This window comes from Heloderma suspectum, chromosome 1 (assembly GCF_057233095.1).
Source record: "Heloderma suspectum isolate Gila_16-S chromosome 1, 16-S_ref, whole genome shotgun sequence".
Taxonomy (NCBI): Eukaryota; Metazoa; Chordata; class Lepidosauria; order Squamata; family Helodermatidae; genus Heloderma; species Heloderma suspectum.
This window is the reverse complement of record NC_139458.1, coordinates 115,408,121-115,425,584: the sequence shown is the minus strand read 5'-3', so window position 1 is coordinate 115,425,584 and position 17,464 is coordinate 115,408,121. Positions and strand designations below refer to the sequence as shown.

General features: G+C 44.2%; 1 protein-coding gene across 1 annotated transcript in view; it reads right to left on the bottom strand.

Annotated features, from left to right (window-relative positions):
- The window catches only part of NRIP3 (nuclear receptor interacting protein 3), a 47,474-nt gene that overhangs the window by 19,420 nt on the left and 10,590 nt on the right, over positions 1 to 17,464 (bottom strand). The window contains exons 2-3 of the mRNA XM_084828360.1: positions 5,611 to 5,790; positions 3,370 to 3,452 (exon numbers count right to left, since the gene is read on the bottom strand). Of these exons, the coding sequence (XP_084684486.1) occupies positions 3,370 to 3,452; positions 5,611 to 5,790 (263 nt within the window). The remainder of the gene's footprint in view (positions 1 to 3,369; positions 3,453 to 5,610; positions 5,791 to 17,464) is intronic.

Genomic DNA, 17,464 nt, shown 5'->3' with positions numbered 1-17,464 from the left:
CGCCCCGACATGCCCCCAGGAATGCCCTGGTTTTGCCGCTCCACACTTCTCTTCCAAGCGCAGAGCATGGCTGCATGGGGGTGGAGGTTGGTTCTCAGGGAACCGACCTCGGAGCAGGGGCTCCGAGGCTGGTTCCTGAGAACCGACCTACCCTATGGCCATCTAGCTGCTGACTAGCGGCCATAGGATTGTGCCCTTATTGATAGATTATATTTCTATACCACCCAAAGCCGAAGCTCTTCCATTATCTGCCAGTTTGCTGCAGACCAAATATAAAGACACAGCTACAGGGGCGATTTAAAAAGCTGGCAACTCTGCCTCCTAGCAACTGATTTATCCATATCATGTAACAAGAAATAAAACTTATGAAACATATTCCAAAAAGCAGTTCAGCTAAAAATACCAGAAAAATTTCCCACCCATCCCCTTGGGACATCATTTAAGTTATATTAATTGAGGATAATCTTTTTTTAATCAAGAGCAAGTGTGTACCAGCCTGATTTGGATTAGGACTACTGTGCACCAGGAGGGGAGGATTAAACCTTTACCCCATTGTTTTTTCCCCAAATCCAACCTCCTACATGTGGGGGATTAAAAAAAGAAAAAACATCTCCGTTGTTGTCAGTGGAGGCTTTTTCTCTCTCTCTCTCTCTTTTTAGTAAGATCTGGGGGGGAAATGGTGTGGGTAGGAAAGTTTAATCCTCCACTTCCGGTGTGCGGTGGTCCTGATCTGAATTGGGGTTGCAGGCAGAGTAAAACAGGGATTATCCTCAGCAACACACTATGCTGTTAATATAATGTATAGTTTGACCCTAAGAGGGAGGACCCCAAGGGACCCCATAAACACAGCATTGTGTCCATAATAAAGGATCCAGTTGCAGCATCCTTCAAGGACGTCTAAAACCGAAGAGTAATCCACAGACATGTATATCAAACTGCCTCCCCACCTCCACCACCACTCCAAGGTCACAAAATGATGAAGGTCTGGAGAACGGGACTTATGTTAGTGGTTGCTAACATTGTGCTGCAAGTACAGTTCAGTGGCTGCCCATAAATCAGATGCAAAACAGCAAGAACTGCATGCTTAATATGAGCCCTACAACTGAGACTGCCACCTGACCAGGGGGGTGTTTCCATGACAACGGAAGGAGGCGTGAATGGAGGAGTACCGGATTTTTTAAAATGAATCGGCTTTGCTGCGCTTTAGTCCATGCAGGGCTCCACGAGAATTCACTCCAGAATAGTTATCTCCTTTTTGTCTGTCAGTGCTCCCTTACCTTTAAAAGCTATGCAACTGGCAGAATTTTTATTTGTTTTTATTATGTATGTCACCTTGAGAGCTTTGGCTATAAGGGGACTCAGAAATTAATAATAACAGAAATAGTAATCGTAATAATAGTAATAATAATACATGACTAGAGTTATGTCTACTCCCCACTCTTCTTGCATTCAGGAAGGGGATCAAGACATAATTTTTGAATTTGGCTTTCTAAATTGTTATTACGCTTTTTAAGGTTGTTTTTAATGTTTTACTCTGCTTTTATTTATCAGGTTTATTTTCTGAATTTTTGTAAACTGCCTTGGTTGATTCCAGAAAGATTGTATAGAAGTGCAATCAATCAATCAATCAACAAGTTAAGGATGTCGTCGATTGGGCATCCGGTTCTTTTTTGGCTTGATGGAGTTCTGCGGCATTTTGCTTCTGCAAGCTGATCTACAGGCTGTTCCCCAACCTCTGGGAACTTTTTTACGCATTTTGGGGGGTGGGGGGAAGTGCCACAATTTGAATAAATTTCCGAGCAATTTCCATAAATTGCTACTGTTGCTGCTGTTAACATCATTGTTGGTTTTATTGTCGGTTTTAACTGTTGTTTTAATTGTTGCCTTTTATTGTTTTTATGTTTTTATCACTTTTAATATTTTAACCGTTTTTATTTATTTTATTGTTGTAAGCCACCTTAGGAGGGCTTCTGCCCTGAAAGGCGGCCGAGAAATGTTTTAAATTAAAAAACATTGTGGCTGAATTTGCACAAATTGCTCAGAAATTTGCATAAATTGCAGAACCTCCCCACCCCACCCCTTGCACAAAATTTCCAGAAAACTAGCCTGACCCACCACAGATCGAGTTGGATGCCACAGTGGGAACTGAAACGAAGTCTGAGGGGCCAAGCCCAGGAAACCTCAGCGAACTCCACCCACGGAACAGATTTCTCTGACATCCCTACGCCAAGTACACCTTTTCTGGCAGTGGGAAGGGCTGGACTTGTGAAACGTCTTCTGGCATTGCGCTGTTAAAGAAAGAGAGGCCTGCCTGCCAATCCTGCTCCAGAAATATCCCTACAGGTTCCAGTGGACTAAAGGGGGGGAAATGGTGCCACCTGCTCTGCACAGGGGAAGATTATTTTTCAGCATAAAACCCCTAAATCTATCATGATGACTTTGTGCAACAAGCATGTAAATCACTCAGCAGTGCTTTGCTTACTAATGGGTGCTGCTTTCCCCAGCCACTGAGAGCTACAATGGTGTTCACAGAAATCATTACAGCTTACAGAAAGCTGGCCTTTATTTACTCAGCAGTCAGTGAGAGGTGGTGGTTAGTGAGTAAATTGTTACAGATTGTATAACTATGGTGAAATGATCTCAGTACCTCAGTGTCTCTAGCTTACAAACATCCCAGGCCATTTAACATCTCTAGCTTACAAACATCCCAGGATCTTGGATTTGAGATTCCATCAAATCCAAGATCAGAAGCTAATCTGATGAGGTGAGGTCAGATTGGATGACCGTTCGGACGACTGTCACTAAATCCCTCCTGATGCACAACACTTCGAGTCTTCGTGAGGTCAACTTAAAACACAATCATTTTTCTGAGAGGTTGGAAGAAGGGAGAAAGAGCTGTTTGGGATGTATACAGTCGTCATGGTTTAGCCCGTTCTAAACAGGTTTTTCTGTTACTTCAAAAACCTACAAAACCTATTTGATAGGAGGAAGCAATGGAACGAAAGAAAAATCTGTGTGTACACCAGAGGAAGTGATGCTTCTCTCAAAACCAGGTTCAACTCTCTTAGGAACTATTGTCTGTCTCCAGTCTTATTTATAGCAGGCCAAAGACAGAAGATGCTGCAGTGCCTGCAAATCCAGCATTGGCACACAGTGTCATGTTCTGTACTATTATACGCTATAGGAGCCTTGCCATTTACTCCACACCACTTTTTTTTTTGCAGTTCTCATATACAATCCCTGAGCGCCACAAAAAAGAAGGATCTAAGCTTAGCTCCAAGGCAGGCAGACAGACATATATTTGTGGGAAAATTGCAGTTGTTTTTTTTAAATCTACCTCATTAGGTAGCAACCTAGAAAAATGCTTACCCTAGTCTCTCCAAGCAGGCAGATGATATGATATTGCGCTGACATCCAGTATCAACTACAACTTGCAGTTCCTTCCCAGCACACTGTTGGGGAAAAACAGAGCCTTTAAAAGAATCAACTGAAGGCAAGCAAATGAAATTTGGAAAAAAAGTACCATCTTACTTTCCCCTACCCCCCACCCCACAGGTCTGGAAATCCTTTTTTTTTATCATTGGGAGATTTCCCAATGTACCAATGCTTTCTCTAAATATTAATTCTGCAGCTTTCAAAGGTCACATGCATGTAACATAACTTCAGGTTTAGTACTCTATCAACCAGGATGCACTTTTTGCAATCCCATTCATTTTACTTCTTATCATGTTGACCTAGGCTGGATTCACTCAGTCAAAATTTTCCTCTGCATGCTGTACCCCAGCTGGCCCCAGGCACGCATTCATCAGGGCATCACCCTAGCTCTCTGTGGGTACAGGTGCAACTACCTAGCAGTGATACCCACCACAAGAGCGGATTAAAATATGCTGCTACTGCCGGAGAGCTATGGCTGTATTTGTGGAGAGCCACATCACAGTGAGCTGTCCACAGGAAATTAATACGCTTCTGAGGGCACTGCACAATTGCAACGCAACATGCAAAGGAAAACTTTGTGTCTGAAGCAGCCCCTGGCTCTCTCTGCCAGAGTCCCTCACCACTTATCTGTATATTAGGCCTGCACAACTTGTTGCCCACCAAATAAATGCAGCCCATCAGCCATGAGCTTTGACCTCCTGGGTCCTTGACAAGCTTCCTCCCACCCACTTTTGTAGGCCAAACACAGGCAGCAAACAGAGAGGCAGATCAAGTAGCCCCTTGAAGGGGCTACTATACTTAGCTGATGAGCTGCATTCACCTTGGCTGTGTTTCAGTCCACGTGTGTTTCAATCCAGGTTTCTTAAACCTTTTAAAGAAAATTTCTATACTGCTTTTCATTTTTTTACAAAAATCCCAAAGTGTTTCACAAGATAAAATCATTACAAAGCACTATTAAACTAATCAATAACATAATAAAACAGTAATGAAACAATAAAGTAACTCATTAAAATAACCGGAGGTAGCTGGCAATGCTAACAGTCAGGGAAACGCCCAGGCAAACAGATGTGTCTTAAGCTGTCAACAGAAACACTCTTCACTAGGGGACTGCCTGATCTCAGTGGGGAGATCAATCCACATGGTGGGTGCCACAATAGAGAAGGCCCACCTCCTCATCATGGACAAATGAACAACTACGTATCACCTACTAGGAAAACTTGTGCCACAACAACTAAATGAATAGGGCTGCAAAGTGTAATCAATCAACCCATTAGGTTAATTGTATAAAACCTTTTGATTGACTAAAAAAGTTCCCCTGAATTAAGCAGGCAACAGATTTAAAAAAAAAAATCATCATTTTAATAAAAGAATATATAAAAACTTTGGGCAGTGGGCAGCATGATAGAAGAGGCATTCTCTCATATGAGGGAATGCCTCTTCTAAGATGGCGCCTGCTTCAACATCTGCATGTATGATCTAAGAACATGTTTTTTTCTTAGCATTGTTTTATTCATATGTAGATCTAAGTAGAATTAACCAATTAGTTAATCAATTAATTGAGTAAAACTCATACAATTAGGGAGCAATCCTATGGCTGCTAGACAGCAGCTAGACGACCATAGTTATGTTGTTTTCCGGGCTCCGAGGTCGGTTGCCAGAGAACCGACCTCGCCCCACTTGTGCACCACCTCAGAGGCAGCACAAAACAGCCCCACCCTGTGCACTCGTAAGAGGAGTGCAGAGTGGCCGAACAGGGACGTGACTGGGGGCGTTCTGGGGTGGGCGGAACTGCCTGTACAACACATCCTATGTGTTCTACAGCAGCCTCCTTCCCCGCTCCGTCCTCCCACAGCTAGACAGCCGCAATTAGCTGTCCAGCCGAAAAAGCAGGGCAGGAGAAGTGCGGAGGGAATGATCCCCTCCGTGCTTCTCCTGCCTTGCTTTGGATAGGCAGCCACCTCTGAACTCAAAGGCGGCCGCCTATCTGGATAGGATTGCTCCCTTGATCAACTAAGATTTCGGCTGACAGTAACCATTTAAGCCGCCTCAGTGCTGTGATCCCTCATAAGGGTGTTGGAAAGGCTGCCCTAAAATGCCTACCACACTGAGAAGAGCAGTACTCTCATTGGAATGGAAACTGGACTACAATGATCACATGCAGGCCAAGAAGCATACCTCGCAGCATACCAAGATGAGGTCCTCTTGCTCTGTTTTCTTGGGGCCCTCCAGTTTCATTTGATTCAGTTTATTTGCCTGGGCTGAGAGGTCGTTCTTTTGAGAGCACGAGCCTCGGCTGTGGCGCAGCCTGGACATGTTTGTCTCCATCAAGCGCTTCTGCAGAATGTTGTGTGGTTGCTTTAAACGAGAGAGAGAGAGAGGTGCTTTGGGGGGAAAGCAAGTAAATCAAAGCCAAACTGTTATACATGACAGCAATTTGCGGTGTCAAAGCCCCAGTCATTACAAGTATTTAGCCAAGCAAGGGTGGCAATACGTCAACAGTGCAAATGCACTGACATCTGGATCTGAACTGTAAATTGTGTTTTGTATACAAAGTGTTGAGACAAAGAAACACCCATTATGTTATTTGCAATCCAATCTACAACCCAGTTAAGCCAGTGCATTGAAACCAATTATAATCCAATTTGCTAGATATTGCTTCTTTGAAACATAGGATGGGTTGATTAATTCAGTACATGCCTCAGTTTTGCTCTTCGGGAGATGGCCATTGGCATCCAGACAAAGTTAGTTTGCTGAGGATCTTTCCCCACACAGGTCATCTTGCACTTGCCCATAATGTGTGTTCAGTCAGTCAGGGAATTTGATTGCATATAATCATAGATTCTTACATTTTACCAGAAAAGAAACAGTCTCCAATAAAGCTTCAACAAACCAATCAAATCAATTCATCATGTGCATAGTATAGGGAACAGTTTTTAGGGCCTTTGCTCTAATCCTTCTAGTATCCATAGTGAATAAATCTACTTGGCTGGCTACATAAAGATCTGTACCTTACAAGTAGTTTACCCATTTACTCAGCCAAAATTTTGACATTCCTTCTAAGGTGCAAAAAATCTTTTCCTGGGACTGGTGCACAATTCACAGAAGAATATATAATATATAAAATCCTCTATTTGTGGAGCCCTGCATATACAAAGACGTTAAAAAATGGGAATATTTGCACATGTTGTATCCAAATATGAAGAAGGCATAGACCTCATTTGCACATATGGCTAACCCGTGCTTTGTTGCCCTAACCAGGGTTTGTCTGGGAGACAATTGGACAAACCATTATTTGTTTTCTCAATCCCTGGGTTGTTTGTTTCCCTCCTCCTTCACTTGCTCCCTTCCTGTATTTCCAATGCCTTTGCGGTGCTGTAGTACTGGCATGTAGAGTAGCAGAGTTGTTGTTTTTTACCACTCTTGCCCGCTGCTTCTATAGCCTGGTGAAACAACCCATGAACCCACAATTCTGGGTTCACATGTAAAGACAATCATGGCTTAAACAACCCAGAGTTCACAATGCAACAATAAACCATGGGTTCTCTTTCTTGGTTGTTCATGCTTAACAAACCATAGTTTGTTAGAGCAGCTAGGTTTGCACATCATGACAACCCAGAATTCAACAACCCATGGGTTAAATAAATGATGGGTTAGTGTTATGGTGCTCCTTCAGATGGAGCTTTTATCCTGTGATTGAGATGGCTCAATCACGGAAGTTGGAGGGCTCTTTAGATGACGCTGTGAACCTCCAAGGCATCTCCTGCACTAAATGCCCTTTGTTCCATTTTTAAATAGATCGCAGATAATGAGGTATCAAATTACCTCACTGTGTTCCACTTGAGTTCCCTCCATGAAAAGAGGAAAAGCGGCAAGAAGAGGAGCGAGATCAATGAAAGATATGGAAGACTCAGATATGGGGAGAAGGAGGGGGAAAGGGGAGAGGGAAAAGGAAGTGTGTGAAAAAGGTAGTTGTTGTGATCCTGCATTTAAAACGGAAGCAGAAAGCCCCGATTTAGATGCAGGGTTTTAGGCTGGTGTAGTACAAACTCATGTACAAACTGGGTCACAGTCTGGAAGCGTAATTCCATAAATGCCTTCCTTAGCTCAGGGTGAGTCAAAGAATTAAAATAATGAGCAAAAAATTGCATCCATAATGTGAATTTCTAAAACATGATACAACTATTAAGGCACAGGAATTTGGTCTTCCTTGTTCTGACAGCATTGGGGTTGACATAACCTGCATCAAGACAGCTGAGAAAACTGCAATGCAGGTCAAGACAACCTCTATGCTGTCCGAACAAGCAGGACAGAACTCCTGTTTTTCTAAACCTTTAATAGCTGTGTAAAGACAGAATGTCACTGGGTGCTGCAGCTTTTGCAAGCCCTGCATGATTAGCTGCTGCACCTTCCAAAAATGTCCTCTTCCATGCAACCATTAAAAGGTACAGGAGCTCTGGGAAAGGGCCTATGCTTTGCATGCCAAAGATCCCAGGTTCAATGCCTGGCATCTCCAGGTAGAGCTGGGAGAGACCCCTCCATCTGAAACTCCACAGCAGCCTCCCAACCTGGTGCCCTTCAGATGTTCTGGACTACAACTCCCAGCATTCCTGACCATTGGCCATGCTGTCTGGGGCTGATGGGAGTTGGTACAAAACATTGGAGGGCACCAGGCCGTGTTTCCACAACAACGGAAGGGTGAAGCAAATGAAGAAATACCAGATTTTTCATGGAATCAGCATGGCTCCGCACAGGGCTCCTTGAAGGACTGGACTGCACCAGTATAAGTCACTGACAGAGACATACTTCCGGGTGGGGTGGGGGGAATTGGAAGTGCATGTCATCAGACTGGCAGGGGCTGCTCAACCAATAAGAGAGGCTCCCCCCTCCAGGCTCTACTCCCCTTAATGGCAATCTTGGGAACAAGCCTCATTGACCACAAGGGGAGTTACTTCTGAGTAGACTTCCCAGACCTATGCCTGATTCTGCCCATTTTTTCCCCTTTCTCTCTAAATACTAGGCTACTGCATTAGCAGGCACCCCTGAATAATTGCGCTATCACGTGATAGCGCAAATGCATGATAGTGCATTTTCGGGGACAAACCTCACTGACTACAATAGGAGTCAGCAGGCACTCCTCAACTAATGCGCTATCACGCGATAGCGCAATTGCGTGATAGTGTTATTTCATGATAGAGTGATAGCGAGATACTGACATAGAGGGTATGTGTATTGATGGAAGATCTGTGCAATTGTGTTATAATGAGATAGCACTTTAGCGTATAATACGAAAGCTGAACTATGAAGCTTGCGACATCATTTCCTGGGACTGAAGGACACAAAGGAATATTAGCCGTGGATCCTCCCCTCGTGTAGTTTTGGGGAAGCAACCTGAGATAAACCTGATTTTCAGGCTGTAGTTGGAGTACTCGCTTGCCTGCAATACCATGCTTATACACTCTAGCAATCTAGTGCTTATTTTCAATGTTTTTTAAAAAGTTGGTCCCTTGGCAGCCTGCTCCAAAACAGCACTGAAACATCTGGAAAACGGGGAGGGAAAGGGTTGGGTCAGTGAGGTCACAGGAAGGAGAACGACCCCCCCCCATGGGCAGAACTATGATACCGACACTACTGCAGGTGATGGAACACACCCCAACAGGACCGTAACCGGGCCAAAGTAAAGAGGAAAAGTCAGACTATAACCAATCTCAGAAGAACCGTTTTTTCCATGATAAACTCCAGGATGCCTGCTGGATGGCCACGATGTCATGTAAACCACGTGACCTCCACCTGCAGCCAGGTTGGAATAAATCACTGGTGGAAACACACCCCAGGTTGGGGAAGGCTGCTCCGGAGAGTCGCCACCAGTTAGCATAGAGAATGCTGGCCAAGATGGATCAATGGTCTGGCTGGGTATAAGGCACCGTTCCTGTGTTCTGGCTCGCTGTTCACCTAGTAAGCCCAGAATCAATGGCTCCTCACTTGCAGTGACTTGACAGGTCTGGTAACAGGAGGAACCCCAACTTATTTAACTGGAAATTTAGTCCCACAGACTTAATGCAACTTCCTTCCAACTAAAGCTGCAACTGCATGAATGCATAGCAGAAAGTAAGGATCCTTAAGATAATAAAGCAAGTGGATCACTATTTTGCAATAGCAACTGCAGGTGCAGGGCCCTGATCTGGATCAAACCGACAGTGCAGGGTGGAGGTTAACGCCACCCCCACCGCCAAATCTGAATCAGGGGTCCTGCACTGAATCTCAAGTAAAAAATGAAAAAGCAGCTACATCTTTAAAGTAAGGTCTGTTTTGGCCCTCAGTTCTACCTCTCTCCCATAGAATCTTTTCTCTTCATCCACGCAATTGCACATCTTCAGTTTCATCTCTGATATTTCTCCTTGGATGCTTGGTCATTCTCTGATATTTCTCCTTGGATGCTTGGTCATTGTCTCAAGCTCAATATTTCCAAGATCAGTCTTATTTATTTATTTATTTATTTCTATACCACCCAATAGCCGAAGCTCTCTAGGCGGTTCACAAAAATTAAAACCAAACAGCACACAATAAAACAATATAAAACACATAGAACATTAAAACCACAGTATAACAATACAACCAGAATAAAACCTAGCAGCAGTGTAGGGATTTAAAATACAGATTTAAAACAGCAAAGCTAAAAGTCTAGAAAGCTAAAATGCTAAAATGCCTGGGAAAATAAAAAGGTTTTCACCTAGCGCTGGAAAGAATACAGTCTTTCCAATCAAGCCCCCTCCCCTCTTGGTATGCTTTCCTTATCCACTGACAAAGTTACCACCCACTCTGTTGTCCATTCCCAAGCCTTGGCTTTATCTTTACCTCCTCCTCTCTCCCCTTCCTTCCTTGTACTTCGTCTGTTGCCAACTGATGTCGCATTTACTTTTATAACATTGCAAAAGCACCACCTTTCCTCTCTGCCCTTTGGCAAAAACTCTGACTTACACCCTGGTCCCCTCTCACCTAGACTCCTGTAAACATTTCCTCTCTGGTCTGCTGTTGTCCCCTCTCCTCCATCCAGCTCTTGGCTGCTACAACCATTAATCTCTCTTGGCACCCTCATCACATGACATTCCCTCCTTAAATCCCTACACTGGTTTCAGTTTGCTCCCAGATCCAGCACAAACTCCTTGTCCTTACCTTCAAAGCCCACCATGGCCTTGCTCCTCCTCACTTAGCTCTCGGCTCTTATATCCTGATACATCACTGCCTGTGACCTTTATAAAGGCCTACTTTCCAAATGACTATAGCCTTTCTCCCTTGCAGCTTCCTATGCTTGGAAATGTCTCTCAGAATAACTTCGTGATGCCACATCTCTTACTTCAAAACAGTCCTTGGCCCACCTCTTCTATGAAGCCTTCAGTACACTGCTCTAGTCTCCATGCCCTACTGCAGCCTTCCCCAACTTGTTGCCCTACAGATGTTTAGACTACAACTCCCATCATCCTTGATCAATGGACATGTTGGCTGGGGGCTGATGGCGGTGTAGTTGGGGAGTTGGAAACGGCTGCCCTCCTGTAATTCTTTCTGTGTTCTTCCCTTGACTCCCCTCCCTCTGTTGTTGCTTCTCCTGTGCCATACTTGAGACCTGTCCTCTGCACATTGATGATTTGTGTGTATGTGTGTATGCGTGCACATGCACGTGTGTGTACACACACACACACTGTTCAAAGCACTGTTGGCTGAAAATAAATTGAATTAAAATGAACAAGACTGGCTTCTAAATAATCTATGACTAGTCTGACCGTTTTAAATGGGACAGTACCGTTTTTTTCATATTTCCCGACCGTCCCGTCGTTTTAATATAAATGTCAATTTTGTCCCGTTTTAAATTTTTTGTAAAAAACTGAACGCATTTATCATAAGGCTCTATGCTAATCAATGCGTGCAGTAAAACTACCAGTGTGACGAAAGAGGAAGTTCCATTTACTTTATCCAGTCAGGGCCAAGCTTCTTCAGCTAGCGACGATCAGACGCCGCCCCCTTGCTTGTCTGCAGTGGCGGGGAATTCAAGAGGCAGTCGCTAAGCCCCATTCAGTGTGTGGAAGCCAGGAGGGTGAGTCTTACTGTTATTTCTACCATCATTCTGCCCATAGAGATTCTTTCTCTAATAAAACTTTTGTTATCATCTTACTTTTTCATGAATACAGAATATTACATAACCCCATCCCGTTTTTGTCATCCCAATATCCCGTTTTTGTCTCAAGGAAATATGGTCAGCCTATCTATGACCAAAGTTCCAACCCTATACATTTTTCTTCTAACTATATCGTGGAGTAGACTACTCATCTGTTCCTGTGCCATAAAGTAATTTGTTCCAATTGTATTCCCCCCCCCACTTCCCCCCCTCAACAAACTTCTATTTTCCCTAGTTCGATAATACGAAGTACCAAGTATTAGTCAGAGATGAGTCAAAGAACAGAACTCAACAGCCAGTCCTCAGAACTCAACATCCAGTCCTCATCCTAAAGAGGTTGCATTTAGGAAATGGCAGGCCAAGATGCATGATGAAGGATCTTCAATTGTCATAGGTTTTAAGTATTACAGAGGTTGGTTCAAACAGATTTCAGGATGTCTTGCCATTCTTACCTGCTGTTACTGAAAACAGCTTAACAGGCAGGGGACAGGAGAGTAATTTGGAAAGGAGCATTACCACTCCAATTTTCTGAACGAGCATATATTTATCTCCAAAGAGTGAAGCAGAAGGTACAATTCAGTAGGTGGCATAAATATGTTGCTATATTTGCAGAAATACAATAGATGCATCATGGCAGAAATATTGGGGAAACAGTTTTGGATAATGTGGTTAAAGTTATGGTGAATTTTATAGTGGCCATCTACTGTCTTATCAAGATTAGAAAGAACAGATGTAATTCTAGGTGTAATGTTGGGATTTTATGGGAAAAATTGATTTTTTGTAAATGTTTGTGATTTTATGTTAAAAAAAATGAAACCAGTTCAATTGACTTCTCTGGATTTCATATTGGATTCTGGGATCCTGGAGCTATTTTGCTTGGTAGGTAAGCATCCACAAGCCTGGAAGGAAGTCCCATTTAACTCAGTGGAACCTATGTCTGAGTAAACATGCAATAGGATTGGGCTGCATTTACAATTAGGATTGCCCCATGTCTTTAACAGCTGCATGACAGCCATAAATTCCATATGTGCTGGATTTCCATGTTGGAGAAAACTGCATGTACTGCATTTCTGCCTGTCATGCGGCTGTTGAAAACACAAAGGTTGTCAGAACCAAAGGGAGGTTGCTCTAACTGCAACAAATCTGGGTGTGAGTCATCTGCACAGGACTGGATCAGGAGGTATAAGTGCAAGATCAGAAACAGAAATAAATAGGCACGCTGTAAAGCAGGGCTGGGCAAGGGTTTTTCTGCTGAGAGCCACATTCCTTTGTGGGTAAGCTATCAGGGCCCCCATGTCAGTGGTAGGTGGGGGCTGAAGCAAAGAGTGGGCACAGCCAGAGCAAAAAATGGATGGGTCACCCCTTTTCTCTCTCTCTGCCACCTCCTTTTCTTCCTCCTCCTCCCTTCCGACCCAGCGGGCTTTCAGGGAAGGGCCAAGGTGCTCTTGTCAAAGGTCTGAACTGTTTGCATCCAAAATATATTTGAAATTAGGCTGGGGACTGCATATGGCCTTGGAGCCACAAATTGCCCACTCTGCTGTAAAGTGGGCATTTCTGGGCCCAATTCAAAGTGCTGGTATTAATATTCAAAGTCCTAAACAGCTTGGGGCCAGGTTATCTGAAGGATCACCTCCTCCCATATGTGCCTGCCTGGAATCTAAGATCATCCTCAGGGGTCCTTCTCTGGGAGCCCACGCCAAAGGAAGTGAGGCAGGCGACTACCAGGAAGAGGGCCTTTTCAGCTGTGGCCCCCTGGCTGTGGAATGAGCTCCCTAGAGAGGTTCACCTGGCACCTACATTGTACTCCTTTAGGTGCCAGATGAAGAACTTGTTATTTTCCCAGCATTTTAGCACTTCTAGTCTTTTAGCTCTGCTGTTTTAAAATCTCTGCATTGCTGCTAGGTTTTATTCTGGTTTATTGTTATATTGTGGTTCTAAGCTTTTATATTTTATATTGTTTTATGTTGCACTCTGCGGTTTTAATTTTTGTGAACTGCCCAGAGACCTTCAGCTATTGGGTGGTATAGAAATGAAATGAAATAAATAAATACAAAGTAATTCAGACATGGACAGCCTTTACAGGCAAGCCCGGCCCTACCATTAGGCCAAGTGAGGTGGTTGCCTCAGGAATCAGGTGCTGAGCGCAGAGGGTGGGGTGTGATGGCAAGGTGTAGGAGGACAGAGCCGCACAACCCACACTGCATGCCCTAACCTAGCCTGCAGCCTTCAGGTGTAATATTTGTGTTTCTTTACACATATATACTAGGGCCGCGGTGGCTTAGTGGTTAAGACGCTGAACTGCAGACCGGAAGGTTGGCAGGACAGCAGTTCGAGACCTGAGTACTGCGTGACAGAGTGAGCTCCCATCTTCAGTCCCAGCTTCTGCCAACCTAGCAGTTCAAAAGCAAGAAGTTGTAAGTAGATAAATAGGTACCACTTCGGGGGGAAAGGTAACAGCGTTCCGTGCACCTTGGTGTTCAGTCATGCCGGCCACATGACCACGGAAGCGTCTTCGGACAGCGCTGGCTCTTTGGCTTAGAAATGGAGATGAGCACCACACCCTAGAGTCGGACACGACTGGTTGGGGACACCTTTACCTTTTTTTACACATATATAGGTTGAACACAGGTGGAGGCACAGTTTAAATGCTCTAACGGATAGGCCAAAATTCACCGCTCCCACACCAGATCTCCAAGGTTAAGAACGTAAGAGCCATGCTGAATCAGGCCAAACATGTACCTACATATACAGCTAGCACCTCAAAACTTCAGCTCTCTGTGTTCATCTCTGTCTGACTTAAACTGCAGCCTCTTGGTTTTTTTCACAGATAGATAGATACCTTGCTCCCTCTACCTGCTAATGGCGAGGGGGTGGGGGAATCCAGATGGCCATCTCCTCTGACCATGGCCTAGCGTTCTTGGTCCCTAATATATTGCCTGTATTTTATCTAACAAAAGAATGTGTCAAGCCAGACTTATCCAGCAGGTTTGCCCATTAACCATCTCCTGTCCAACCCCCAACCTCACAACAATAGCAAAGCAGCAGCAATTACCCTACTTCAACTCACCCCATATATATCTGCAGAGTGATCCTATCCTTGTTAATAAATAAATAACTATAATTAAACTTCCCACCTTCTCCTAGTAACGACTTAGTTTTCCAGGTAAACAAAACTGATGATGATGATGATGATAATAATCAGTTATGAAGGTAGGAAGCCAGCAGGGGTGTGGGAGCTATCTAGTGTATTGAACTGAGTGCCACATGTACTACTACCTGCCTGCTGGACAGAAGCTGTGTGTGTGTGCGCCCTGTAATGAGCTCCTGGCTCTCAGGGAACAAGTTTGTCCCCCTGAAGCCAAGGTTGCTGACCTGGAGAAGCTAAGAGGGGCAGGGAGGTTGGCGGATGAAACCTTCAGGGACCAAATAGCAATGTCCCACTCCCTGGGTTGCAGCATTTCTGCAGTCACAGAGAATGGGGGTCTCAGGGAAGGACGGCATCATTCTGAGGAAGAGGGAAATGATCCCTTAGAAGGGATCCATTCCTTGGGAGATGAACAAATATCCTCTCGCACCAAAAATGTGTCTCTGGGGAAAGAGGGGCTTGAGGTAGTGGGGGATCCAATCATTAGACACACAGACAGCTGGGTTTGTGAGGAGTGTGTGGACCACATGGTAAATTGTCTGCCTAGTGTGAAGGTTGCCGGTATCATGCACCATCTAGATGGCCTAGTAGATAGCGCTGGGGTGGAGTCAGTTGTCATGGTCTATCTTGGTACTAACGATGTGGGGAAATGTAGCTGTGAGGTCCTGGAAGCCACATTTAGGCTGCTAGGTAGGAGGATGTAATCCAGGTCCACAAAGGTGGCTTTCTCTGAAATGCTACCTGTTCCATGTGCAGGCAAAGCTGAGGAGTTGCAATGTGTAGATGAGATGGTGATGCAGGGAGGAGGGGTTCAGATTTGTTAGGCACTGGGGGACATTTTGGGCCAAGCTGGGCCTGTACAGGAGGGATGGGCTCAACTTGAACAAAAATGGAACCACACTGCTGGCACTAAACATAACAAAGGTGGCAGAGCTGCTTTTAAACTAACCCCTGGGGGAAATCCAACAGGAGTTGGGAAGCATCCGGTTCGGGTCAAATCATCCCTGCGGGATGAATATGAAAATATTTTTGATTGCCCAAACGAGGAAGGGAAGAAAACAGACCATGAGCATATGGTGGAACATGATAGCTAATCAAAGAGGCCTAAATGCCAAAGTAAAAGATGCACATCCTGGAGACATCTGGGGAAGGACAACATGTATAGGTGTTCCTGTGCAAATGCCAGAAGCCTCAAAGCCAAAATGGGAGAGTTGGGGTGCTTGGTTTTAAAGGAGAACCTGGATATAGTGGGCATTACTGAAACCTGGTGGAATGGAGAGAACCAGTGGGATACGGTCATCTCTGGATATAAACTCTACAGGAAGGACAGCACAAGCTTGCACAAAGGAGATGCAGGCAGACAATAAGAGATGTATAAAGCTTTCTGAAGAGCATATCACTAACAATATCAAGGCCAACAATAAAGAATTATTTAATATATGAGAAGCAGGAAACCAGCTATGGAGGCAGTTGGACCATTGGATGACAATGGAGTTAAAGGAGGACAAGGAGATTGCAGAGAACCTGAATGATTTCTTCTCATCAGTCTTCACTGCAGAAGATATAGGGCAGATACCTGTGCCTGAACTAATGGTTTCAGGAAGGGAGTCTGAGGAACTGAGGCAAATAGTGGTGACAAAAGATGAAGTGCTCAACCTTATTGACACATTGAAAGCAAATAAATCATGAGGCCAAGATGGTATCTATCCTAGTCTTCTGAAACAGCTCAAATATAAAATTGCTGATCTTCTAACCAAAATATGCAATATGTCCCTAAGATCAGCCTCTGTAACAGAGGACTGGAAGATGGCCAATGTAACACCAATTTTTAAAAAGGGATCCAGGGGGGATCTGGGAAATTACAGGCTGGTCAGCTTAATGTCTGTTCCAGGTAAATTGGATTAAGCATTATTAAAGATTAAATTAGTAAGCATATATCAGGACAAACCCTGTTGAAAGAGAATCAGTATGGCTCCCAAAGGATCTCTCCAAACTGGGAGAATGGGAATCCAAATGGCAAATTAGGTTCAATGTAAGCAAGTGTAAAGTGATGGATCTTGGGGCAAAAAAACCCAACTTCAAGTATAACTTGATGGGATTTGAGCTAACAGTGACCAACCAAGGAGATCTGGGTCTGTGATGGACAGCTTGATGAAAATGTCAACCCAGTGTGCAGCGGGTGTAAAAAAGGCAAACTCCATGTTAGGCATAATTAGGAAGGGAATTGAGAATAAAACTGCCAATATCATACTGCCCTTACACAAATCTATGGTGTCACCACAGTTGGAATATTGTGTACAGTTCTGATCACACATCTAAAGAAGAATATTTTAGAGTTGGAAAAGGTTTGGAAAAGGGCAACCAAAGTGGGCTGGAGCAACTCCCCTATGAGGAAAGGTTACAATGTCCGGGAGTGTTTAGTTTAGGAAAATGGTGAGCAAGGGGAGACATGACAGAGGTGTAGAAAACTATGAATTGTGTGAAGAAAGTGGATAGGGAGAAGTTTTCCTCCTCCTCTCATAATACTAGAATGTGGGGACATCCCAGGAAGCTGATTGGTGGGAAATTCAGGGCAGATAAAAGGAAGTACTTCTTCACACAGTGCATAGTTAAACAATGGAATTTGCTACCACATGATGTAGTGATGGCCAGCAATTTTGATGGCTATAAAAGGGGATTAGGCAAATTCATGGAGGATAAAGCTATCAATGGCTACA